The 26,538-nt window shown below is 38.2% G+C and overlaps 1 protein-coding gene across 1 annotated transcript in view; it reads left to right on the forward strand.

Moving 5' to 3' along the window:
- The window catches only part of PLPP1 (phospholipid phosphatase 1), a 63,124-nt gene that overhangs the window by 31,750 nt on the left and 4,836 nt on the right, over positions 1–26,538 (forward strand). Inside the window, exons 3-4 of the mRNA XM_059836784.1 lie at positions 176–456; positions 16,945–17,002. Coding sequence (XP_059692767.1) covers positions 176–456; positions 16,945–17,002 — 339 coding nt within the window. The remainder of the gene's footprint in view (positions 1–175; positions 457–16,944; positions 17,003–26,538) is intronic.

Raw genomic sequence — 26,538 nt, forward strand, 5'->3', positions numbered from 1 at the left:
GTTTATAATGTTTGGATATGGTTACTGCTGACTCTTGGAAAACTTAAATTTGCAGCTTAATGTTTGTAAAAAAAAAATAGTTTCTGAAACTGTATGTGGGGTATTAACAAAAATAGCATAATACTTTTCTATTAATTTTATTATCATTAACTTGTTCTCCTTATTTCTTTTTCAGATAATCGTAGGAGAGACTCTCTCGGTCTTTTATAATAATTTGCACTCAAATTCATTTGTCAGAAATAACTACATAGCCACTATTTACAAAGCCATTGGGACCTTCATTTTTGGGGCAGCTGCTAGCCAGTCGTTGACAGACATTGCGAAGTACTCCATAGGTAGACTGCGTCCTCACTTCATTGCTGTGTGCCAGCCTGACTGGACACGGATAAACTGCAGCCTGGGCTACATTGAGAACTTCACTTGCCATGGGGACAAAGCAAAAATCAATGAGGGAAGGTGAGTCTGACTAACCTTGTATATTTGGTTGCATAATATTTTGTTAACCTGGGGCAATGAGTTTGACAATGCTGCAGTTTTTGTGTTTCTCCTAGAATAAATTTATTGTACTGAATTTTAAACATTAAACCCTGTCTAGACCCTGGTTTTGGGTTTTTTTTCCAATTTGTGAAAGCCTGTTATATTAATGTATAGATAAATGCCTGATTTTGTGTTTGTTTCTGCTTGTGGGTGATTGTTTTTTTTTTCACTTTCAATTGGCTTTTATTTGTGTTTCTAAAATGTTTGCATCCCAACGAAGAGAATTTGAAATCTACCTTAGAAATTTTATGTAGAATAGCAAAGGAAATGTTTTCATTTTGGCATGAAAGCAAAAACTGCACATCCATTTAAATATATGTAGGACTACTAAAGTCACTGTATTATTTTTTCTCATTATTAAGAATTTTTAAATCTTGAATACTTATCTGCCAGTTCAATTGCAGCAAGATACTGTGGAAACAGGAATAAAGCCTCTTTCTTCACTTCAAACTTTAGTTGTTGTGCTATAAACTCAGTTTTTGAGTGCTGCTGGAAATGTTAGAAGTATGTTCAGAATAATTTGAATGGCTTGAGTGACCTTACCTTTACAGAGACTTCTTTTTCCAGAAGTTCTATACACCATCTTAGAACATCTCTCTTTGTGTGGTTTTTAAGTAGATGTGTGTAGTTGTGCTCACTGCTCCTTTGCTCTTCTGGCATGCGTTCCTTATAATTTTCCAGTAGCATGCATGGTGTTTTTCATTAGCCATAGGAAAATGTTGATGATATGTGAATGGCTGTTGGTGTAGAGGAGCAAGTGCATGGATAGGCAGTAGAACTGTACGCTGGGTGTGCGTGGCAGGGGATACAGGGGTAGCTTCTTAGAGAAGCTGCTAAGTCCCACAGAGCCAGTGCCAGCCAGCTCCAAGTATTTAGTTTAACTTCTTCAGGAGTCTAGAAGTGCTTCTTAAGTGTAAAGAGGAGTGTGGGGAAAATTTGAATTGCTTGCGATGACTGAAATGGTCTTTCTGGGTTTTGGGGATGCTGGAAAAACAAGAGTTAGCACATGCTTAGACAAAAAAAAATAGGGGTTTTTGTGTATGAGAATGGAATGGTGGAGCAATGGCATAGTGATTGCTTACCTTGTATTCTTCCCTGTGTTTTGACATCTCAGACTTCTATACTGGAAGCAAGATTTTTTTGTCATCTCTTAACTGATCAGCTATTAGGTTTGTATTTCCTGCCACTGTCATGTTCTCCTTTTCTGTTGGCACTCTTTCCCCTGTGGAGAGATGTGAGAGGGCTCTCCTCTTTGGTCAGAGCTTGCCTTGAAGTGCCCACTTGAATGAGTACTTGCTTGTGGGGCTTCTGCTGTCAGGTGAGGCTTGTGCATGCACAAGAAGCTGTAAACAAGATGGTAGCAAGCGGTCAAAGAAGGATAGGATAGCTTAAAGTGGGATATTGTCCTTTAGAGGTGTATGACCTGGATGCAGTGATCCAGTAAATCTTTTAGGGTTTCTGATGGTCTTGGGCCGTGTGCCCACACAGAGGCCAAGTGCCCAAGGGCATTTACCTTTCAGTTAATAGCCCACTAAGAAGAGAGAGGAGGATTGCAGGGAGTATTTTACAGGAAGCTGGAAGAGGTCAGTAGTCTCTCAAGCTGTAACCCAGAGATTAATTTCTATATCACTTGAAAAAATTTTTAGTGGCACACCTAGTACCATCTACTTCTGTTTGCATAGATTAAATAGGCAGGTAGAAATGTAAAGGAAGAATAAAAACAGGACAGTCATAGTGTTCCATGTAAAATCATACGTTCTAAATTGAACCTATTATTCCTCTATAGTAGTAAAACTTGAGGTTGCACTTGAAATGTTTTTAAAGATTCATGCTTGATTGTACAGTCAAAAAGACAAATCTAATATTTTATTTCATTGAAAACAATGAGAACAGTAAAAATTCCTTGTGTGCTTCCATTATTTATATTGTATTTTTTGATTATCTTTTCCCTTCTCATTTTTTCTTACGATTTTTTACTAATGAAAAGTATAAAACAGTTTCAGTATGAAGCATCCTTGAGTAGATTAGACTTCTTGTTCTGAAATAGAATAAGTGTGTGTGTGTTGGAAGTAAGATGGAAGCTTCTAAAGTATATTTTGAAAATGATACAGAATTTAGGTAATCACTCAGTGCTTTCATTCCCTCCTTAACAGTAAAACTGGAAGAAGAAACATTTGAAGTAGCTTATTTTTTCCCACATGAAGATTAAGGAATAAGCTGTATAAGTTCTTTATTGTACTGGAATGTGTATGTTTGGTTCATTGTGGATTCAAAACATCACTTGCAGGAACTTCTGGAAGACTAACCTCAAGAAAACAGCCTGTGTTTCTGGAAGCCCATAAGTTTTATGTTTGGAGGCTGATAATGTTTTAGGCAAACATATTGCATATTATGTTCCAGTACTGTTTCATGTAAATCTGATGTTTCCAACTCTTTGCCCATGTTTACTGTATTATAACATGGGGGCATGAGAGAAAAACAGTAATTCGTTTTTATTGTTCAGCGGCAGCAACAGTATTACAATACATGCTTGCCTCATTGGGGATATAAATCAATGGATTTAGGATTGATTGTCTAAATGAGTAAAGTGCCCATGAGTTAGATTCAGAAAGGTTTCTGTGAGAAACAAGCCTCATCTTTAAAAGTTTTTTTAAAGGTTTAATAAGGGATTAAAGGGACAGTAGACAGTGCTGGGTGCATAGCCATAGCTAGAGGCACACCAGTGAATTGTAACAATTCTTCTTTTATACCTTTCCCATTGCATTGGTCAAATACATATTAATAAAAATTATACATATTTAAACATTTATTTGAACTCATTTACATGTTCTGGGAATTCATTAGTTTGGGTCAACCCTTGACTTGCTTTCTAGAGTACATGCAGTAACGTGTATTATCTTTTTGAGAGTCATGTGTCGCTCACTATGGCCCCTGTTGCATGTTTTCAGCAGGTGACAGTTATCAATAGTCAAAGGGTCAGGGGCAGGAGTCTTTATCACATCCATTCCTTGAATATTACCTGACTTTGCAGACAGTTTCATTTCTTTCCACACATACTTTCAATCAACATTAGCTATTTTACAAATATATCTGAATTATTCTCATTTTTGTAACTAGGTGACAATAATAGAAATCTTAGTTGTTATTTTACAGCCACAGCTACTTCTGTAAAAGTTAATATTTTGCGAAAGCTAAAACTATCATGTATATTTATCATACTGTTCACAAACCAAAACATTATCGATAAATTATGTTCTGAGAATACAAGCTACATAGGGGTCAGAGCATTGGCCACAAACACTGACAAATTGTACTTTATCAAAAGTAGTTAAATGTGATTACAAACTGTACTGTATCAAAATTGTTAATAATTTGCAAAAGCCAGTACATAATAACAGAAGCTAACAACTACTTAGTTATTTATAACAGTTTCACTTTTCTAATCTGAGATTAATAAAACAATTTTTGTGGACTGAAGCATTGATGCAATGCATCATGCTGAATACAATCCAGTCCTTTTCAGGTTTAAATACCTTAGGCTCTCCTTGACAACTTTTATAGTATGTATGCACTTTGCTTTGCTGAGCTAGCAGCAGTAATCAGAGGATCACAAACACAGTGGTGTACTTAGTAAATCTGATTCATATTTGTTGAAAAATCCATGTAAGAGTGGGCACATATACATGCAAGTTGGTAGCACTTAAAGATCTCTAAAGTATGCATGACAATCACTGGTTATATAAGAAAATTCTAGTTAAATATTAACATGACCTTTTTTTTTGTGCCTCTTTGTAAGGCAATCCATTCCTCAGGCAATGTTTGTCATTTAATTTAAGCTAGACACAGAAGCTTGCAATGTGCTACTGAATGGCACTTTCCTGAGGTGAATGACTTATACTGAAGTGCCATCTCAAGCATTTATGGAGATGTTGCTAGGTTTGCTGTCAGCTGGTTTTGTGTAGAGCCATGTAGTTTTCCTTCTAAATAAATATTAAGAGCAGTAACTCAATAAAGATGCCTGACCTGGCTTGTTTTAGTTACAGAAAATTAAATATGATATAGAAGCACAAGTTTTAGTGTCTACAAATGAAGGGAGATCAAAGTCATGGTGTTCTATTCTCACTGGTGCTTGCAATTGGCACGTGACTTTTAGTGTACTGGTATATACTTTAATGGTGCTGAATTGCCTTTAGGGTACTTTCCTTAGCACCTATAAAGATAATGACTAGTCAGTTGGCTGTTTCCCCTTTCAAATAGGCAAAGCAGGGCTCAGTGAAATAGGTGGGTGTGCCAAGCTATAACCCTGCTAAAGTGGTGGTGTAAGTGAGCACTGTTTACTAATCTCTAATCTCTTTGGTTTTTGCAGCTTTCATTTTTGCTTCTCTTCCTTTTCTTCTGGCTTTCCACTGCATACCTTTGCTTGGCCTTGAGTGGATTGGCAAAATACCCAAATTTCTCAAGGGGAAATAAGTAGAGAGGATACGTGATGGCTTCTCCCTTGGTTATTGTTCGCTAAGGCATTTTTCCTAAACCTGTCTGTTCTAACCAGTCCATGGCAGATTGCCATCTCTCCTGTTTGTTAGTTTTCCTGCATCCAAATGACTGAACAGAAACCACAGATGTTCTCTGATTTAATATTTCGGTATTCTTCTGGTGAGTATACTTTGCTCTAGTTGCTGGTTGTCTGAAATGAGTGTGTGAACAGTGAGTCTTGAGAGTCTAGTAGAGTAACAAAAGAGAACATCAAGAGCTGCTCTTTTCCTCTAGTATGCGAACACTTGATTGGTCTGTTTTCTAGCATCTGGCAGAGGGGGAAAAGAGACAACTTTATGAGGTATTTGTTCAGTTAAGCTGAAGTATGTTGTGGTCAAGATTTCAAGACAGTGATAGTGTGCCTTCTCACTCTGTCTTTGGGATGTACTGAACCATGGTGTGGCAATATTAAGTGGTGGCTCCCTACTCATTGTGGCAATCAGGAATTGCAAATTCAACATTGGTTGCCTTTGTGTAGATAAGCATTTGTAATCTCCAGGAATTAGGCTCTGGAATCCAGGGAACACACTTGACTAGATGGACTTGAACTTGGTAAAGGTCAGGGTTAGTTGTCATCTTAAGCAAAGAATGAGTATTTCCTCTTGGTTGTAAAGTTCAATCTCAAAAAGATTACATTTAAAGATTTAAATAAATGTTCTGTTGATATTTTTTTGAGGCATTTGAGAACTGAGTAATGATGATAGGTGTTTCTCTCCAGTTTTATTAAGTTCTTTCTACAAGAAATAAAAACTAAAACAAAGTCAAACAAAGCCCCCTAAGCCTTCCCAGCAAAGAGAGTCAAAACTGAACAAAAACTCTACAAAATCTTTGAAGAACCCCCAAACCAAACTTCTGGTATTGACAAGTTATGTTTGATTCAAAGAATATTTGAATTAGTCTTATTTAATTTTCAAACAATGTAGCAGGTACTATATAGAGCTTATGGTATTTTTAGAACTTAATTTAGGATTGTGCTGTCACTTTGGTGAGTGTGTATAAGTATATATAATTTTATAGACTTGGCAGTACAATCTGCGTTTTAGAGCCTTGTGTAAAGGTCAGGTGTATTGAATCTGATACTATTTAAACTTACATTTTATCCACAAAATGTTAAAAATAAGTATTGTGGCATGAAGTATGCTGTAGTCTTACTCAGTGTCTGCTGAATAATTTCACAGGGATGATAATATACTAGGGTGTAATTATGTATTAGTTAGTGCTCATGCAAATGTTGCCTCCTTAGAACTTCAAAGCATTAGAGTGTACGTCTTTTGATTTTCTCATTTTAAAATAATTTCCTGCAGTAATAATGTAGGAAAAAAAAAAACCAACAAATTTGTGTTTCTCCTTCCTTACTGAATACAATGTCTGTATTCAATAAGGAATGAGAAACACAAATTTTTTAATTCTGTATTGAATTAACAACCCTTGAAAGCAAAATGCTTTTATTTTGTTCTTCTTCTTCCTCTTCCTGTTTTTCTGTTGTGCCATAGTGGCTGAAACAGAGTGACTGGGACAAATCCACTTAGTGGATACAAGTTTAAGAATCAATTCAGATACCTGGTTATTGTGCTATAAAGTTATTCTTCACAGTTTTGGATTAATGTGAGATAAGTATTTTTATACCAATGATGGTGAAAGCTATTTTAAAAAACTTTATAAAATGTCACCATAAAAATGTTAAGTTATTTCAGAAAATAAATATGCTGGCTTCTCTTGTTTTTCCTAAAAGATCATTTTTTACCATTTTGAGTTGCCTTCCCCCATTATTATAATGTCCACATTGTCTTGAAGACTGTGGAGGTGTTGTTACAGTGATTGGCAAGAGTGGGTTAAATATTTCATCAATGTGGAGGTAGTTGTGGAGTTTTGACAAAGCCCTGTGAATACTCATCCATTTTTTTAACTGTGGGAGGGACACGCTAGCTCCTTTGCATGGCTTTTTAGAGGCATCTTGACAGCCTCATCTTGGCATCATCTGCCTTCCTCAGCACCACTGGATGTGTGTCTCATGGACTCATGGGCTTGTCTCGCTTTTTACTAATCCTGGTAAGAGCCTCTGTGGCTGGATACTACCTCTCCTTGCTGAATTTTCCTACTAAGCATGAGGACCTGGGAGGCTGGAAAAGATCTTTCTAATTGCTGACCTTCTTTAATGCATTTGCATTTTGTTTTTATGCCCCTCTAGCTGTACCTTTTGGTGAGTTAAAAGGAGAAGGGTCAACATATCGCTAAATTTCTTCAAACCTTCAATTCACTAACTTTTACTCTGAAGTTTAGTTATTGAGCTCTCATTTAAGGTGTAGGTTTGGAGGCCTTCCTGTCTCTTAAAACATCTACTGTTGAAGTATTGCTGGTTTGTTATGGTTCTTCTTTTGAGATACAGGTATGAAGGCTTTCTGTTACATTCATATATAAGATCTGGATCTTATAAAGCCAGATGTCCCCTTGTGATGGAATTTCGGACTGCAACTGAAAAATCTGGATTGTATTTCAAACCTGGGTAACTGCTGGGTCCAGTTTTTGGGGTTTTTAAAAAATATAGTAAAACTTAGTCTTCAGGAATGCAATTCCATACCTTACCTCTCATTTTGGAACTGATATATTGATGCAACCTCCATAACAATGCAGTTTCAGTGTTGTACAAGGAGACAGTTGAGGTTTCTGTTTCTGAAACTGGAGGGGGCAGTATTCATTAGGGCAAGAAGATGCATGTAGCAAACATCTCACCCCCCCAATTATTCTGTGCCCTTTGGAGAAAGTGGGGCGTATACACATACTTAGCAGGGATCTATAATCATCACATGAACCAAGCAGCTTTTTTGTTCCAGGTGTGTAAAGTGCTTAAGTATCCGGCTCTTAGATATGGAACAGTAGCAGATGGGAGGCTGTAAGTGTAACACGTTCTTCCTTAGTCAATACACTGCAAAGCTGGGAGTGGGAAGTAAAAGTCCAGATCTTTTCTAGTGAAGGATGTGAAAATACGTCTTAACAGTCCTTTGAATAACTAGCCCTTTAAGCAGTTTTAGGTATGATGGCACACAAGCGCTGGAGGCACACACTCTTAACTGCTCTAACTGAGAAGTTAAGAGTGTGTGCCTGCAGTGCTTGTGTGCCTACATACCCTGTTTTGCTTAACCTCTGTTTCTGAGCACATAGCAGTAACCTCTGTGGGTGATCTGCAAATGAGTACTGACAGTGGATGTACTTAAAGTGGTTACTGTAATTATCTTTTCTAGTATTATTATAAAGAATTTGTTGTTAAGGCCTTTTGTAGCTGAAGTTTGAGTCATATTAACCAATTTGGAGAACATGCTTTAATATTTCAGAGGTTTAGAATGAAGTTAGAACAAAATCATTATTCATTGTTCTCAAAAATCCACCTTTTCCCTTAATGGGACAGGTGAATATGAAGGAGGAGCAGAGCATGGTATGAATATTCAGAAAATGAACTGAATGCCAGCATATTCACACAGGTTGATAGTGGCCTTCTCTTCTAATGATGTTAAATTTGGTTGCAATTTGCTGTACAGTTTGTTGTATCATGTTGCTTTAACACTCGTCAAACTAATTCTCCTCAGTACAAATTCTTATACAGTGTAATATTTTTTCCCTATATATTTTTTTCCTCCTTTTTCTACCTACTCAAGCTTTCTGAATTTACTACAAATTTTTCTTGAAAACAGTATGTACTACATTTTAGCTGAGCAGTGCAGGTTTGTCACATTAATGCAATAACTAACTTCTAGACATTTTTGTTAGATATTACTTTTTTTAGCTCCTTTTGCTGAGTATGGACGTTGCAGTGGGACCTAAAAGTTCAGAGTTCTGGGTTGGGAGCAACACTGAAAAGCTCATGACAAAGCAGATCCAGGAATCTGTCCAGGAAACTGCCCTTCCTGATTATTTGTCAGCTCACTAAGCACATGCATAGAAATTAAACCTTTGAACCTAAAGTGGTAAATATTATACCATATTGTAGAAGGCTGCTGCTTCAGAGACACCCTGTGCAGTCTGAGCTTTGTCGTCTCCCAAAAGCACACTTGCACAGCTAGCAAGGACGTCTATGTGTGTGAAGCACTTCATTTGAAGTTAAACTTAACTTCAGATATTTGTAGCTCTCTAATTTCAGTCTGTCAGCTTTCTGTTTGTGGTAACGGATAATGCAGCTGTCAAGATTCATAATTATAATTGTATTACTAATGTACAGATTCATGTTACAACTCAGATGTTTAAAGGAAAAAATAGTTCCTTGCTTTAGTTGATGCATAGCTCCAATGCTGACTGCACTCAAAACAAGTTGTGTAGTCTGCCATTGCAAATTCAAAATGTAATCTTCAAAGGAAGTTTTTAGGAAATCAGAGCTGACTGTTTTGACATTGGTAATTTATTTCAACACAATTGCCAAGGTGGTGCCCTTCACCAGTCACGTGCCAGGAATTTGTCAGCTTTGTTCATATCTCCTTCTCTGGTTGTAGCCCTGCAGGAGCTGTGAGTTAAATCACTGAGCAATTCCCAGAAGCAGGATGTCACTGCCAGATGGCTGGTATGGGACTGACCCATATAACTTTGTTTGAAGTTCAACCAAACTTGTGAAACTCTGATGTAGTCTGTTCTCTGTATCTCTTCAAAACTATAACTGTGTTAAAACAAAAAACTACAAGCCCAAATTACCTTTGCAAAACTTCCAAGGCTTATGCATTATTTACTTCTTTTTAAATGAGTGCTTGTTTTCTCTTGTTTCATTAGATAGCAACTGGTTTGCTCTGGAATTTTTAAACTTCAATCAAGAGTCTGAACATTCACTTTAAGTTAACCCATCTGTATTAAATGACCTGTCTGTCCCTCTCCTTATCTGTCTCCCTGCCTGTCAGTAAGGGGACTATTTCTATAGTGAAGTATTATTTAGCATTAAAATTACTTGGCTTTTATAGACTGTACCAATATTCTGTTTTGAAACAGAAGCTCTGTGGAACACCAAACTGCACTTAATGATTCAAGCATAACTAAATGGATTACTTCTCATCTGGCAGTTTCAGTCAGCATCATGAATCAGAAATTTGACATGGCAAAGACTCACTATGTGTTTACTAGGGGCATACTGCTATGTTGTATATAGGACTGATAATTTCTTTTATGGAGCTTTCAACCTGTGAAGTGCTCTACACTACTGAAATTTTTATGTATAGGAATTTTCATCAGAGGCTGATTTACTAGTTTTCACTTCTGAAAACATAAATGCAAATAAACCCCACAGAAAACAACTGAAGCAGCTTGGATACTGAGGCATTTGAAAGGAACAGAAGTCCACACATGTACTACTGTTCACATAGTGCAGCTTTTTCCTTATGCCATTGCTATTCAAGATATAATGTGGCTGGTTTGGGTGAAATTATTCATCACATTTGAGAAGTTTGAGAAGGAGCTTAGTCAGGGCAACTACGCATAATTTTACTTGGAAGGAAAAATGAGCCATGGGAGTGAATAAAAGCCTTTAAATATTTAAGCCTTAGAAGCTTCTAGGCTGGTAGTGCTTTTTGAAATGGGGCTGTACTTGATCTGGGAGCAATAGAAACTGCCTTTGCAAAAGAAACTGACTGGTGGTAGGGAGAATTGAATATGAAAAGTCAACATGCTCTAATCAAATGAGATGCAGTTCTGCAATCTGGACCTTGTTTCTGAGCTTATATCTCCTTTGCCTTAGTGTGAATTGGACCTTTTGAGTAGTGGTGGGTAACATTCATTTTTGTGACTGAAACTAGAACCCTTCCCCCTTTAATGGTTTTCAGACAAAGCTGGCCTTGAAATCTGTTTTAGTAGCTTATCATGCTTAAGGCCATTTGAAGTCAAAATATATACCTGTGTTCAGTGCATCCTGAAAATTATTTGGAAGCTAGCTGAGGCCAACCAAGCAGGTAGATACATCTTCTCATTCACAGAATTTCACTGGTTTGCAAAACTTATATCTAAGGTTTTTCAGGAGGAAAAAGTCTCATAAGATAAAACTTGGGGTGTGTATAACTGTATCAACCACATAGTACTCCAGGAACAGGTATCCCCTTAACTGTTCTCCCGCTGCCTGCTTTCCTTTTTCCCTTTGAAGATTACAGGAATCTGCTGGAGGATGTTTCCTGCATGCCTGTCAAGCACTTCTTACCCAAAGCAGTTCCTTAAAGAAGGAATAGCACATGAATCCCTGATTTAATAGAGATTATAATTTTCTGTCTTCATTCCCTTTATGTAAAATAATACTACTGCCAGTCAAAAACTTATTATGTGGGTAAGTTATGCAGACATAATAAATGGAATAGGAGTCATCTGGTGCATGTGAGAGCAAACTGCTAGTCTTTAGAAATGTTGGTTTGAGTACCCCTTGCTGCCATTTTCACTTTTAGTCTTCTCCTGAGATGGAATTACTGTGAAGAGAAGTAAACAAAGTCCTAATTTTTATTTTCTTCCCTATTGGAAGAGGCTATCTGGAAATGTAATGGAAAGTTAAACTTTCCTTTTGTGCATTGAGTTAAATTGAATGATAAAATCAGAACTGTTGAGAGCTAAGTTGTTTAGTAATGGTTTTGCAATGTGCACAAGGAAATTGCAGCATGGAATTTTGTTGGACTTTGGCATATTGAAAGCTCAAAATGTACATGTTTTTGTGTGGCATGAATGACAGGATTTGGTTACTGCTTGCTCCTTTGCTAAAAATACAAACAAACTGGAAGTTCATGTGCAGATTGACTACTGCTAATTTTAAAAGGAAAAAAACAATAACAGTATGAAATTTTTTTATTACTGGTTATTTTACAATCAAGTTTATTTCCCTGGTAGCTGCTGATATAAACTTCTGTTGCCAGATGCAAAATAGCTAGTTTAGGGTAATCATTGCTCTGTTAGGTTGTTCCATCAGTGTGTAATACTTTTGTTCAAATAAAATTTACAGAGTATCTGCACACCTGAATGTATCATCAGTTAATTTCTTCAAGTCTCAGAGAGTAAAGAAACAAACCCCCATCAAATCATGCCAGCAGAAGCTTTTAACCACCTTTGGAATCTGGTCAATCTAGCACTTAAGACAACCTTTGCAGTACTCTACTGCTGATTAAAACTACTTCATGTTGATGCTGAGCTTGAGGAAAAGTTACTTTATACTCCTGTTTCTTGCACAATCAGCAGCGTTTGTTTCACAGGCTGGAGGTTAGGAAGGTGATTAGAAATAGGTCTAAATACCTATCTCTTCTTAGAACCTGTTAGATTGGGTTTATGTCAGTGGGATAAGCAGGGAAATTTGTGTGTGATAGACTGCAAAAGGAAAAAAGTGGAAAGTCTGCAAAAACATGGTCATGGTATCAAATCGTGTGTATTACATGTCATTACATTACATCAGCAGCTTCCTCACTATCTGCCGCTGCATAAAGCAGAGCTGAGTGGATCCACCCTTCAGCCCAGATGTGATTGTGGGATTGTGCAAGATGCTTGCTATTCAATGTTAGGTCTCCTGTTGAAAAAATTGTCAATAAAATTTTCCAGAGGAGGATTACTGAATTGGAAAGACACTGGCAGTGATTTCCAATGTGTAAATGTGTGGCTTTGTACTGAAGTGTGGGTATAATTACTGTCAGACAAGGAAAAAAGTGGAGAAATTGGGAACATGGGGTTCTGAGTAGTTCCTGATATTGTTCAGTAGGTGAGCTACTTTTGTATTTATTTCAACTTTCCTTTGCAGTAATGACAAGAGGGCTTAATTTCAGAGTCCTCAAAACTCCCAGCCCACGCTGATCTTGTAAGTCGTAGTGGTGCAAGTCCAGCGCATGAGGAAAAGAGTGAATCTTGGGAAAGCAAATTGATTGTTGAATGCAGAGAAAATTGACTTTAAAGAATGTGGTCTTTAAGTGTAGAACTAGGACTTTAAACCATGGCACTGAAATACTAGGAATATTTCACTGACAAGCATGTGGCTTGCTTGTCACAAGCATTGGCTTACTCAACACAGGCATGCTGAGCTGCAGCACTCTGGCATTTATTCTCCCTCCAGATCATGGAATGGGTAACACAAATGTCAGTGGAAGCTTTGAGTCAGACTGGGAGAATCCACGGAACTTGAAGATGGAAAGGACGTGCTGGCTAATCCAGCTGGGTGTATTTATTTGCTTTGACATGGGAGCGTGCATAATGCTTTGCTGAGCCTTCTGTTTTTCTCCAAGGGATCATTTCATAGTTCTGTAGTTACGATGGGAAGATTTCCTTATTGTTCAGCCTCTGACAGGTCTATTGAAGCACCACAGCATGCCCTTTCTTGTGGAATATCTCTTTCTACTGTCACTTACTTTAATTTCTCACCATTTAATGCTCCACTGTACCATATGTGTTAAGTTGTTCTCTAGTCTTGTCTTTCCCAAGGCTGTTAATTTCCCTGACAGATTCCTGGATTTGTCTTAACGTTTCTGCACATTCAGGTGTTCACATGAAGATATTAAATGAAGACAAGACATCAAGCTTGTTTACTGAGTTTCAGTGTCAGTAATTCCAGTAATTAATGTACTTTACAAAATAATGCCAAACAGAACTTACAAGAAAGTGCATGTTTTAAGTAGTAAGTCACAGTCCACAAAAAATGATCCTTTTATGTGCTGTGTACTATGTTTAATTTTTCTACTAATTGAAGAAACATAACCAGTCAGGCTGGCTCTGCTCCCTGGGCTAAGCTGGCTTTGTGCATGGAAAGTAAGAGAAGGTTGTCAGTGTTAAGTCCTCCAAGGCAATCTCTCTTAGTCTTGCTTATCTGGGCTTAGAAATCCTGGCTAAAATAACAGTAATTCAGCTGATATGCTTCTTGTAGGAATTGTTTGTATTTTGATTATTTTTCCAGGTATTCTTTAAAAATGCAGACATTCAGTAATGAACCATAGTGATAAATTGTAGTCAATCTTACGGCGACCTTTTTAAGAACTACTGTGTCTTTACTTGTGTCTTCACTTTTTTACTGTCTTTGTCTTTATTGGAAACCATGTGAAATTCATGACAAAGCTAAGTTTCAAGAAAGCAAAACAGCCCTTAAATTACCTTGTTTTAAGACCTTTTTATGATGTCCAGCTCTACTGTGTACCTTGGAAACTAGGAGTGTACTTTAAACCTCAACTGAGACCTGAAACTGGTTTTATGTTACCACTTAAGGCGTTCTTCAAACTTGGGAATAATATATTGTCCAAGTGGAAGTAATTAAAGCTTATGTTTTTTTCCTGTAAAAATGAAGCCCTATTTCTAACATAGGAAGAAATCTGTGAGGTAGGTATTGGAGTGAAAGACATGGACCTCTGAAAAACTGGTCTTTTAATGTCAAAATTGGAAACAATCAGATCAAGATAGCACTTGCCAGCTCTATTTCATGATACTTCAGTTTCACCAGATATTGTTCTAAGACTATTTTGAAAAGGATATTTTGGAATCTGATGTGTGAATTCTATTGGGGTAAGTTAGCCTTTATCTCACTGGTGAGAGGTAGAGATTTGGAGAGTTGTCTATACCGTTTTACTACTGGCTCATGGCAAACCAGCACTTGCAGTAGGATCACAAAGAAGCCAAGTGCTTGGTTAGTCTGATAGACATGACATTCTCCTGGCTTTGGGAAGATATTATTGATGTGCTGACGAATTGTTGGGAAATTTTTCATTGTCCATCTTAGTGTTTTGAAAGGATTTTAAGATTTTTTAAAAATGTCTTTTTCTTAAAGAAGTCTAGAGACAGCAGTATTGCCAAAGAGATTGCACTGGGATTGCACAATGTACAAGTTGGATCAGTATTTTGTCTCATTTGTATTTCTGGCAATACTTTCTGTGCTAAGCACAATAGTTTCAGTCATGTATGGCCTACTTATCTATGCCTGATAAGAATGCATTCAAAGTTTGTAATCTTCAACCTGGGACAAGGCATTCTTAATGTATCTTAGGCTAATAGATTCCTGAAACAAAAAAGACCAGTAGTCAAGAACACATTTAAAAGGGTATAGGAATTCCAAAATATACTTAAAGAATGGTATTTTTTCCTTTCATCATTTACTAGTCTTCTAAATTCCTTCAGCTGGCAACAGGTTGCTTTCATAATTATAGGAAATATCATCTTATGGCCAACAGGAATAGCCCCACAGCTATTGAATAAAATACTGTCACAGGAGCCAAGAATTCCTTGTTTTGTATCTTCTGTAGAACAGTGTGCTTTGCATTCTCATATGACATACTTGAAGGACAGGGCTCTTCACAATGCTTGTTATGTTGGTTTTTGTTGTGGACTCTCACCCAGAAATATGTAGTGTTTGAGTACAAGAGTGGAAAAGGGATCTCTAGCTGCAGTGTTATCTTAATGGTTTTGAACTTTAAACATCTGAAGCTAGTACATTGTCAATGTTTTTCTTTTCAAGAAGCTAATTGGAAAATATTATTTGGTGAAATAAAAGTCATCTTATTTCAGACTGCTTATTTAGTACCTCTGAAACCAAAAGCTGTTGCCAGTGTTTCAAATCAACCATAAACGAAAAGCTCTAAAACTTCTGGGATAAACTTATATAGACATTTTCTGACGCAGTTTCTAAATGTTATATGTGCCAACTAATTCAGGAAGTTTTACAGTTTCACTTGTGCACAAGACAGTTTCATTGCCTTCTTTGTGGTATTTGAGCAGGGCATCTTTAACCTCATTATCTTGCTGTGTGTCAGAGCTGCCTTTGTTACTCCTAGTCCAAAGAGAGGAAATGATTCCTTTGACTAAGAGTTTCCCTGGCCTCGGGGTCTCTGCCTGGAAGAGGCACCAAAATAAGGGACCTGATGGATATGATAGAAGTCAGACCACAGAGCTATGAAAATTTATTAAGCTGGGCATGTTTTTGTATGCCAAACTGCTGATGGGGGAGTGCTCTGGTTGTGCAGTTAAATTGCACGGAAGGCTGGCTGAAACCTGGCTGGTGGCCTGTGAAGCAGCACTGTTTAAAGGCTCTGTGCATAAAATGGAAAAAAGTAGTGCCAACTACAGTTCTTTCATCTCCCTGCTTAACACTAAATTGTCTTTACATTTTGCCTTCTTTTCTGAAGGGGTGGGTGGTGTTTTTTAGCATCTGTGGTGCCTCACAAAACCAGCTGTGCAGGGGAGGAGCTGGCCAAAGGAATCCTGGACTGTCAGTGTCAAGTTGTCTAGCCTTTGGGAGCTGAAGGCGATGCTGACACTCTCAATGAGATCGCCAAGTACGAATCACTTCTATGAGTTAGATGAAGTGTCATCTTTTGCTGTTGAGTGGCTAATAAACTGCATTCCTGCCTTTCCCCCTACCTTTCAATAATAAATAATCAGGGTCTCTGTGAATCATGCATTTCAGAAAGGTGTACAAATGTACACAAAGGTGTACAAATGTAATATGAACTACTAGTTATTGTTAACTACTGCCTCTTGATGGTGACTAAATGCAAGTAATTGTTTTGGAGTGATTAATGTAATTTGTATTCATACACATACTGTGATTATAAAATAAGGACTTTTAAGAAGTAATTATATTTAAAGTATTCTGGCATTTGTCAAGATGAACTATTAAAGGACACTTGATTATTGATTATTGTCTTTGAAGATGTGTTCCCTTGCTGTTCAAACTTCAGCAGAAAGTCTAGTACTTACTGCCTGATGTAGTGATCAGCTTAACTCTCTAAGAGAGTAACTGCTGAGCAGTGAAGTCTGTACTCTTGGTCAAAATCTGTGTGATGTGCCTAAGGAGCCTCCTTGAAGAGTAATATGGACATGTTTGCATTTTACCAATTCACTTGTACAATATAGATTAGTATCACTGCTGACTGAATATTGTAAAAGAAAACTGATGATGTCTGATCTTTTCTTTTCCAGACTATCATTTTATTCTGGCCATTCTTCATTCTCCATGTACTGCATGCTCTTCGTAGCAGTAAGTATGCTCTTTCCATCTAAGTGATAACAAAAGATCTGTTAGCTACCCAGTACTGAATATTTACTTGGCTGCTTTGCAGAAGGGACATGGCTTTTGTAGGATGCTTGTCTGGTACAGTTAAAGACTTCTCAGTAGGAGTTGTAAGGGTGGTGATACTGGGACAAGAAGTAGAATGATGTTCATTATGCTTAAGAATACTTAATATGGTACTTGGCTTGTGCGCTGTGTCTAAAAATGAGCCCAGTGACAAGTGTGTTCTGAAAATAAGATGCTACTTGAATTTAGTTACATTTAAAGAACTGTACACATTATAAAGTTTATAAGGCTTATAATACTTTTAAATTTATAAGCCTTATAGAAATCTATAATGAAACATGTCTGATCTAATGAGATGTGCAAAGCCTATTTTAAAATAAAGCAAACAAGACCCTTAAACACAGATGAAGTATGGCTGGACCTATAAACACAAAACAGTAGATCAAATTGAATTTTCAAATTCCTTTTTATTTTTCTGTATTTTTTTAGGGACAGAGGCTACAGAGTGAGGAAAGCAGGGGGACAGTAAATATTATTAATAAGATCAATTCAGACATGCTTAATTTGGGTATCACTATATTTAAGTTGAAATTGTTCCAGTGAACTAGGACAAATAATCTTCACTCTTAGGGAAGACTGATTTTTTTCTCCCCCTGCTAAATGGTAACACAGAAGGCATTAACAACTTTATGGAATTTTGTTATTAATGTAGTTGTAAGATTAAACTCTAGTCCTGGACATAAATTGCTAACATAATGCATAAGTTGCATAATGTGTGCATTCCATGATTTTTACAGACCTCAGATTAAATTTGCTTTTTTTGTCTTTGTTGCATTTCAATTTTTTCACTCTCTCATGTCCACTGTGAGTGAATCAATTGTTCAAACAAACAAAACCCCTACAAGTACACACAGAAGGGGTGGCTCTTCAATATGGTTTATGTAGTTTTTAAGCTTTATTTTAAAATAAAGCTATCTCAGAAGCTTGATGTTCAGTTTTGATCTGTCATGGAGTTTTTTTTTATGGCTAAACCTGTTTGGATTGTCTCCCCTGCTTACCAGTCTTATCAAATGTAAATATAAAGAGTTCATAAAAGTATTATATCCTGGGTTTGGCTCGAATATGGTGGTGTCACTTCCTATCAGCTGTTAAAGTGTTTTTGCTCACCATGACTGGCAATTTCCAAAATTTTATGGGTCCACTTGTAATAGTGTTTCAAACCCAAAGCCACTCTTTCCATAGTACAGTGAAGCAATTACTGCTATACAGTGAGTACCCTAATACCGACTTGCCCCTCTGGGCTCAGTCAGACCCTTCTCATCCAACATCTTCTCACATGGCTTTGTTAAACAACATGATAATGTGATACTTAAATCTCACAGAAGGACAAACCTGGAGATAAGAAAAACCTTGGTAGATGTGTAGCAATGTGTATTGTTTATAATTCATACTGACTGGATTATAGTTGTCCATCAGGGATCTGGAGCTGTCTGAGCTTTTACCTCTGTCCCATATGTGTAAGGCATGTTCTTCTGCAGCCTGGGTAAACAGTGGTGGTCAGGAGGAATTCTCAACTCATTAACTGAAGGTAATGAGTCATGAGTAATTAGATAATACAATTCTCTAGGTGCATACAAGACAGTAGAAGATGTCTTGAACAGCCTGGACTTAAGACCTTGTTTAGTTAACCTACTAGGCTTGGAAAAAATTCAGCCTTTGGCAAGAAAGTAAAGAGCTCTTTATTTTGAAGTTACTAATTTCATGTGGCTTGAATAATGCTTTCTGGAGTGCCTGTGGCATATTCTTTTGAATCCATGCAAAGAGCTTCTCTGGAAAGTTCTGAAGAGGAAAATATGAAGCTTAGCTGTCTTGGGGCTTTGTGTGTATGAGTTTGATTCTTGGCAACCTCCCACATGGGCAGGTAGCAAGTCAGTGCAAATCGAACCCTTCCTATGCAAGCTACATCAAAGTACCATAAATCCTGTCCTTGTGTCTGTCCTGGTTCACACACTTACTATGCTCAGAGCTATCCTTGTGTTCACTCAGTTCTGTAGTAACTGCAAAACTTAGCTTTGCTTAGTAGCATCCTTAAACTAGAGGGGTACAAATGCTTTTAGCTCTTCTGAGATGACATTTGAACAGGAAGTGTTTCATTGGAGATCAGTTTGTTTTCCATTAATTAGTCAACGAGTTTCCAGAGCCCTGTCTGTTTCTGCACCCATTTTTTTTACTTTGATTGAGCTATACTGCCCAGTAAAAATAAGAGGCTTTGTGGAGATTAGACTTCTACTTACTTCCTTCTGTTCAATAATAAGATTATTCATCTAGAAACTGCCATGAGGCCATTGTAGGGACATCTGAAGAAGGTTAATGGCTCCTGTGCAGTATGTTTTTGTCTTGCTGATTAACATAGCCTTAGTGCATACCAAGAAACCAAATCAAGTTCAGATGTCTTCAAAAGGACAGCTAGTGCGGGAAGGTGAGGACAACACACACACACACACACACACACACACACACACACACACACTTGCCTAGGTGGCAAGGCAGAGTTCTGCTGCTGGCTCCAAGCCAGACCTGCAGCACTGGATGCCTTGTTTGTTTTCTGAACTCCGATGCTGTCTTCATCTGTGCCCTGCACACATTCTGCAGCCATGGGCTGCGTCCCAGCAGGACAGGCTGTTAGCATGTGGCATTACTCAGAGGCTGTGTTAATCATAACCAGACACTAGAATTCCGCTTTCTGGAGCGGCCGGAGGAGTTTGGTGTGCATGTGTGTGTGTGTTTGTGTGTGGATGTGTACCGCAGAAAACGTGCTCTTTAAAGTTAGCTGCTGAATGTGTGCTGTGTCAGGTGAAGCCATGACTCTGTAGAGAACCAGTCCTCAGAGGAGCAGCTGAGGGAGCTGGGGGTTCAGCCTGGAGAAAAGGAGGCTCATGGGTGACCTTGCAACTCTCTACAACTGCTTCAAAGGAGGTTGTAGCTAGATGAGGGGCCTAGGCAGCCAGCAGCAGGATGAGAGTACTTGGAAAAGACTGTTAAGTATTGGACCAGGCTACCCCTGGGAAGTGGAGGAACTGCCATCCCTGGAAGTAGTTAAAAGATGTGTGGATGTGACACCTGGGGACATAAATGAGTGGTGGACTTGGCAGTGCTGAGTTAACAGTTGAACTCAAATGATCTCAAGGCTTTTTTCCAACCTAAACAATTCTGTGATTCTATGACATTCTTGATTTGGCAACAATTTGGATTTCTTCAAGAGTCTGAATTATGCTGAGGAATATTCTGTTCTTCTGCTTACAGGAGATTGCCAGAATTATCTGAGTCCTGACTGCATGGCTTTGCTGTTATCAGGAGAAAAAACTGCAATTTTGAACATAATACTATGCTGCATGTCCCATCTCATAGCAGGGGCCACACATGGAAACACCACTCGCTGTATTAGTCATCAAATTCTCTACTTTAACTCTTTGTTGCATGAAAATGTTAAATAGTTTATATTATCCATCTGTTTAAATAAGCAGCGGTATACATCACTTGTTGCTCTCACACCACAGAGGTCACTGCACCTGTAAAAAAGCTGTTGTGTCTGGCTAGACAAATTTAAAACTTGGGTTTTCAGCCCACTTCTAGGTCAAAGTTACAGTTTCTTATGTTTCCTAACATAGAATTAGTGAAACCCCAGACTCATTTGGCAGAGCTAGATGGGTTAGTTTGGGTCCAAGCATAGCTGTTATCTCTGGGATAAGAGCTTCTGCCAACAGCAGCTTTGTGTGTAAGCTAGAGGGAGCTTGACCGCAACAGTATGTGGGAATCCAGTGACCTAATAACCAATGATGAATCCCAAATTATCTGTGTTGTCCTCTCCTGATGCTGCTCCTTTTTTTCATAATTAAAGAGCTGGCATGGCCTCTCCTGTATCAAAACTACTTAATCCTGGTTTGGAAATGGAAGAGCAAGTGTAGTGGAGCACCTCTTCTGCCAGTGTCCATGTGACCAAACTGGCACCTTAGCCCTAGAGGGGGAGATACTGCAGGCAGCTTTTGCTTTGACTTTTCAAGTTAAGTATGTTTAAAAAGTTATTTTAAGTTAAAATGCTAAAAGCATGCTGCCATCAGTAGTGAGAACAGTTAGCAGAAATGGGTGTGGCCCTGAGGGTTATGTTTCTGTAACAGAATCAGTTTTGGCTGTAGCTGGCCTGGGCACTTCTCTGCCGGCACCTATCCCAGGATGAAGAATAGGGCTGCACAAACCCAGCCAAGAGGCATTGCTATTCTGGGGATGGCAACATGTTTGTGCGGCTTAGACTTGGGACAGAAAGGGATGATGAATCTTACACAATGTAACTTGAGTGGCTCTCCTGCAAGTCATTTTATGTATCCAAGGTCTCATGGAATTACACATGAGAACAGGAGGGTAAGTGGTGTTTCAGTGGCTGGGACTGACAGCCTTCTTTTGCAGAGAGATCATAGGATAAACATAAATGAAAACAGGCATTGGGCTGCTTTTGGTACTCACTGCTCCCAAATGTGCCCATCAACCTCTGCTCTCACACTCTGATTTTAATTTTTTATGTTGGGATGGGAGGTTGAGTGAAACAGTACTCAAGTATTTTAGGTATGCCTGTTTGCAAAGCACCAGTTTCTTCACTTTTGTAAATGCTTTTGACTAGAGCTAGAGAACTGTCTTTATTGTGTTCCTGCCCACATAAAAGTTGAGGACTAGTCTTCCAAAACTAATGAAAAGACATGTGTTACTGAAAATGCTTTGTTTGGCTGTAGCTGTGCATAGTATCAAGTACCTTACTTTCAGCAGATGAAAAAATAGAGGGTAAATGGTCATGCTGCAAGCCTCAAGTATAGAAGCACTTGTGCTTCTACCTGTATGTGCTCCTAGTATTCTTTTAATATTGTTATTTAGACTTCTTATGGTAAGCAAACAAAAGAACCTGATTTCTCCGTGGTTTGCTTGGAAGTTAGAGACACTAGTAATAACTCCAGTATTGTGAACTGGCTCCTCTAGGACTGGGCTGAAAGCAATACACTGCAGTGCTTTAGTTCTTCTAATAAATATTAAAATACTAACTTCAAGTGGTTTTTTTCTATCGGAAGAGAGGTAAGTGTTGTATTCCAATTTGCAATGGAATAAAATGTTACTGTTTATCCTGCTCTATGGTAAAAATTATGTCAATGTGAAATTATTTTGGCAATATACAGCCAAATTGAAGCTGGAGGATTAAAACACAAAAAAACCCATTGCCCTCTGGACAAGTAGTATTTGTTTAGAACAGATTGATTATAGTGTTGGTATTGAATCGAAAGCTGAGGTGTTACTAGTAACAGGAATTAATGCCTGTTGCTTAGGAGGCAGCTTTTGCACATCAGTTGCCTTTGACAGCAGGTTGCAGCTATCCTAAAGAGCCCAGACTGGTACATATTCTGCCTTTTCTTGCTGGTTCAGCCATTTCCATCCCCAGTTCAGCTCTCCCATAGATCAGTTCCCTGTAGGACTGTTCAAACATCAGAGCTGACACAGGGAAGACAAATATGGTCAGAGTAATAGGGATATACCATCCCTTTGAACAGCAGCTCGGGCATGCCCCCACACTGAAGGCACTGCAGACCTGTATCTTTTTCCCTCACTGGAAGGGGAAGAACTAAATCTGAACTATTGCTTCTTTTTTTTTTTATTTTATCCCAATCAAAATAAAACAAAAGACATATAATAATGAAGATTTACCAGGGGTCATAAATATGTATTTATGAAAACGAAGTGATCTCATTAAAAAGGCAAAAGGTATTGACAGGCAGCAAAGTCTAAGTTGCTTTTTTTAAAAATTCCTTTTTTTTTTTTTTTTTTTTGAGAAGCCCAGCTCATGAGTGACTCATGAATTCTTCTACGGCTCTGTATTCCTTTTAGAATACAGTTTTCTGTTTGGATGTGAGCCTGCTGTGTTTAAAAGTACATGGAAGAGACATTATCCATATTTCTGGTTTGCAGGCAGTGTCTTGTTGGCTGATGCCTATAGCTCTGTGTTTATTCATAGATGCAGTGCTTCCAGGTACAAAATAAGCTGTTGCACTTCCATGTATAAAGTGCACTTCCATTTATTTGCATAAATGTGACATTGTATATGACACATGTATTGTGGCTCATTCTGCTCAGAACTGCAATTTTTAAACTGTTTACTGGTTTTCTTATATTTCTGTGAATTCCAGAGTTTGTACTAGCTGAAATATGATGAATAACTCTTATACAAAGCTATTTGAGTAACAGCATTTATACAAACTAGCTTTTATATGAAGGCATCTCTCAAGTTTCCCATAACAAGCAGAAAGGGAAGAGCTATTCTGCAAACATTTATAGTTGTAGGAGAAAACTTTGAAAATCTCTGAAGGGAGCCTTTCTGTCCTAGTCTGAGCAGGGAAGGGGTGTCTGGATTGCTGAACAGGACTAGAACAGGGATGGCAGATCACTTATCACTGTGTATCTGTGTAAATGTTTGGTTTCAGTTCCTTTATAGCATTATGCAAAAATCTAGCCTGAATGCCTCAGCTTGTCCATTCTCTTGGAGGGTCATATTTTAATATGGGCTTTTATCAAAGATGCTCAGATGCAAACTGTGTTTGGTGCACTGCACTGCCCTCCCCTCAAGGAAAGGCTGCAGTGTATATTTACTGATGGAGTTGGAGAGTGAATAGTTGCTTTGGCACTCTATGCATCTTCCCAGCTTCCTAATGGAAGACTTCACAGTCTTAGGCAAGGGGATATTGTCTCCTGTAAGGATGTCCTTGGGATATATGTAAAAATGAAGTTTTCCTATTTTATAAATGTGCCTGGATTCTCAGCTGTTAATGCCTAATCCCAGGCCTCCTGAAAAATTTTGCCCCATCTTTTCATATTAGTTATGCAAAGGCTGTTTTTGTGAAGACTTCAAAACATTGGTGCCTCCTGTGCTTTCACTTCCTTCCACCCCTGCCTCATTAATAAAACCACCTATACAGAGTAGCTCCATATCTACTCCCTTCACCTCTGAAATCCCAAAGCAAACCCCATACTTGTGTATATGGACTTGAGTGTGCTTAAACATTCCTAAATCAGAGTTTCTTGGTTTGGGAAGAATCCCTATGGTTTGTGGCTCTTGGGACTTTTTGGGTCAGCAGACTTGCTTTGAAGTATGAGCTTTCATAACAGTAGCCAGTAATGGATCCAAATACTAACTGTAACCACAGCAGTATTTTGTGCCTCCTAGAACAGTAATGCCATAGGGCTCTTCTGTACTGCTCAGGCAGATACCATAAACCAAAGACAGACATGACTAATAGTAAATGCTAAGCTAAGTAAAGTAAATGCCATTTACTTGCTCGCTTCTAAAACTTGTATCAGCTACTAAGGTCTCTCAAAGTAGAGATTTATTTAACGAAAATTGATTTTCTGCAGCTTTGTTTTGTCTCCAGAGTCTTACTACTTGTACTTGGACAAACTGAGAAGTGTTTTCATTTCTCTGTGTCACAGGGGAGTTTTCTCTCTTGGAAACTGTTTTCTCACTGTTCAGCTCTTAAGTTAATGGTGCTGTGATTCCGTTAGGGTTGGAGAGACAGAAATGAGTGAAAATAGGTACATCTCTAAAGGGAAGATGTGCCTTGTTTCTTTTCTTTAGGACAGGACCCCTGTAGGAAATGCAGTTACTGGGGCCTTTGGGTATCAGGAGAAAATCTATTTCTGAAAAGTATCAGAACAAATCAATTGGTACAAGTAGTACTGTTACCAGGTTGGGGAACACCACCTCAATCCCTCCCCTCTCCAAATTTCTTCCTTTTGACTTCCATTCTTGAACAAGTGCAGGAGGATTTCCCATACCTTAATAGGCAAAATTATTTTGCAGTGCAGAATTTCTGTATAATTGGGGTTTGGAAAAAATAAGAGAAGGTATTAAATGAAAAATGACCAAGGAGTTTTAGGTATTGAACCTAAATATCTGAAATATGATCTTGGTTGGTGACCTGAGTAGGTTTTGGAAGATTTAAAAGAATTTTGTGCCCTTAAAGTGAATAAGTATTATATTAGCTGTTAGGAAGTTTCCTTGTGAAGGCACATGGTTGCACCTCCAGAAGTCCGTGTAGGAAGCACAAGTTGCTGTACTTCCAAATTAGGTAGGCATGTGTTTATGTAAATTAATACTGCTCTGTTTAAAGAGCAAATGCTCAAAAGCCATGCTAGAAATGTGGAGTAGCAAATAATTCTCCGGTTGCAGAGACCCTTCCATTCATGTCTGTGGCTTCTTGCAAGAAGCCACAAAGTAGCTGTGAGTTTCTCTTCATTGCTTGTCTGTATTTTTAGAAATGAAGTACTAGACCATAGATTAAGAAGAAATTTGTGTTCAGGATGTGTGTGGCATAGAGGACATATTTTCATTATGGAGTAAACTAGTAGGGAAAAAACCCTGAAGATTATTTAATCCAATTACAAAGAAGTCTTGTGAAATCTCTTTGCACTTTTAAAAGGAACGAACAAAGCAAGCACAAGAAGCAGCAAGATGGGGGAGTGGAGAGCAATAGAGCATAGCTAAAAGACAACTCCTGAAGGATCAGAATGCTCAGAACAGTGTGGAGGGAAGCTGGCATGGTCAAAATGTTGACAGGAGTGGGTTACTACCAGAGCAGCTTCTGCTGTGTTCATAGGCTCACAAATTTGTTCTCAGCAATATGTGAAATGCTGGTAGAAGGCATTTCAATAGTATTATCAGATGAGATTTCCTAAAGTTCCTGTGGCTTCTCTAGATCACAAGTGTTACTTATATACTTATTCCTTTCTAGAAAAGAGGCTTGGGTGGGGATACAGGGATTTGCTTCTGGTTTCTTTCTCTAAGGCTATCCTATGACTTCAAAGAGGAGCAAAGGAACCTGAGGTATGCCATAAAGGAGGAGGTTCTGTAAATAGCATGAAGCCATTGCACTCTGTTAGTCAACAGGGTCAAAATAGTAGCAGGAGTTAATGCAGTGTGGAGCTAAGACATCTCCATATTGTGCATATAAGGGCTAATACTATATAAAGGAAAATTTGGAATACTTCTAATATTAACCTTGATTTACATTTAATGAATCATCGGCAAAAGCTCCTCCTCTCCTTGGCTGCTGTATTTTCTTGCATGGACCTGATGGCCTGCTGCAGCCAGACATGTTGCTGTTGTCTTTCTAAGAGCAAGTCACAGTAGTGGGAAGAAGCTTGGAAAGGTAGCACAATTCAGAGCCTGTTAAAAGCAGCGTCAGTTTGAAGCTACCTGCTTAAAAACAACATGGTATTTGCTATTGCAGCAGCTGGTTAATAAGCAATTCCTTTCAGCTTAACAAAAAAACCCCAAAACCCAAACCCAATTGTAACCAGAATCACAGCTGCTATTTCTGAAATTAAGCACAGCAGTGATCAGTCAGCCTAACACTGATCTGTGGTATCATTTCTCACCCTTCTCACACCTAGTTTTAGAACACTGTAAATCT

This window comes from Haemorhous mexicanus, chromosome Z (assembly GCF_027477595.1).
Source record: "Haemorhous mexicanus isolate bHaeMex1 chromosome Z, bHaeMex1.pri, whole genome shotgun sequence".
Lineage (NCBI taxonomy): Eukaryota > Metazoa > Chordata > Aves > Passeriformes > Fringillidae > Haemorhous > Haemorhous mexicanus.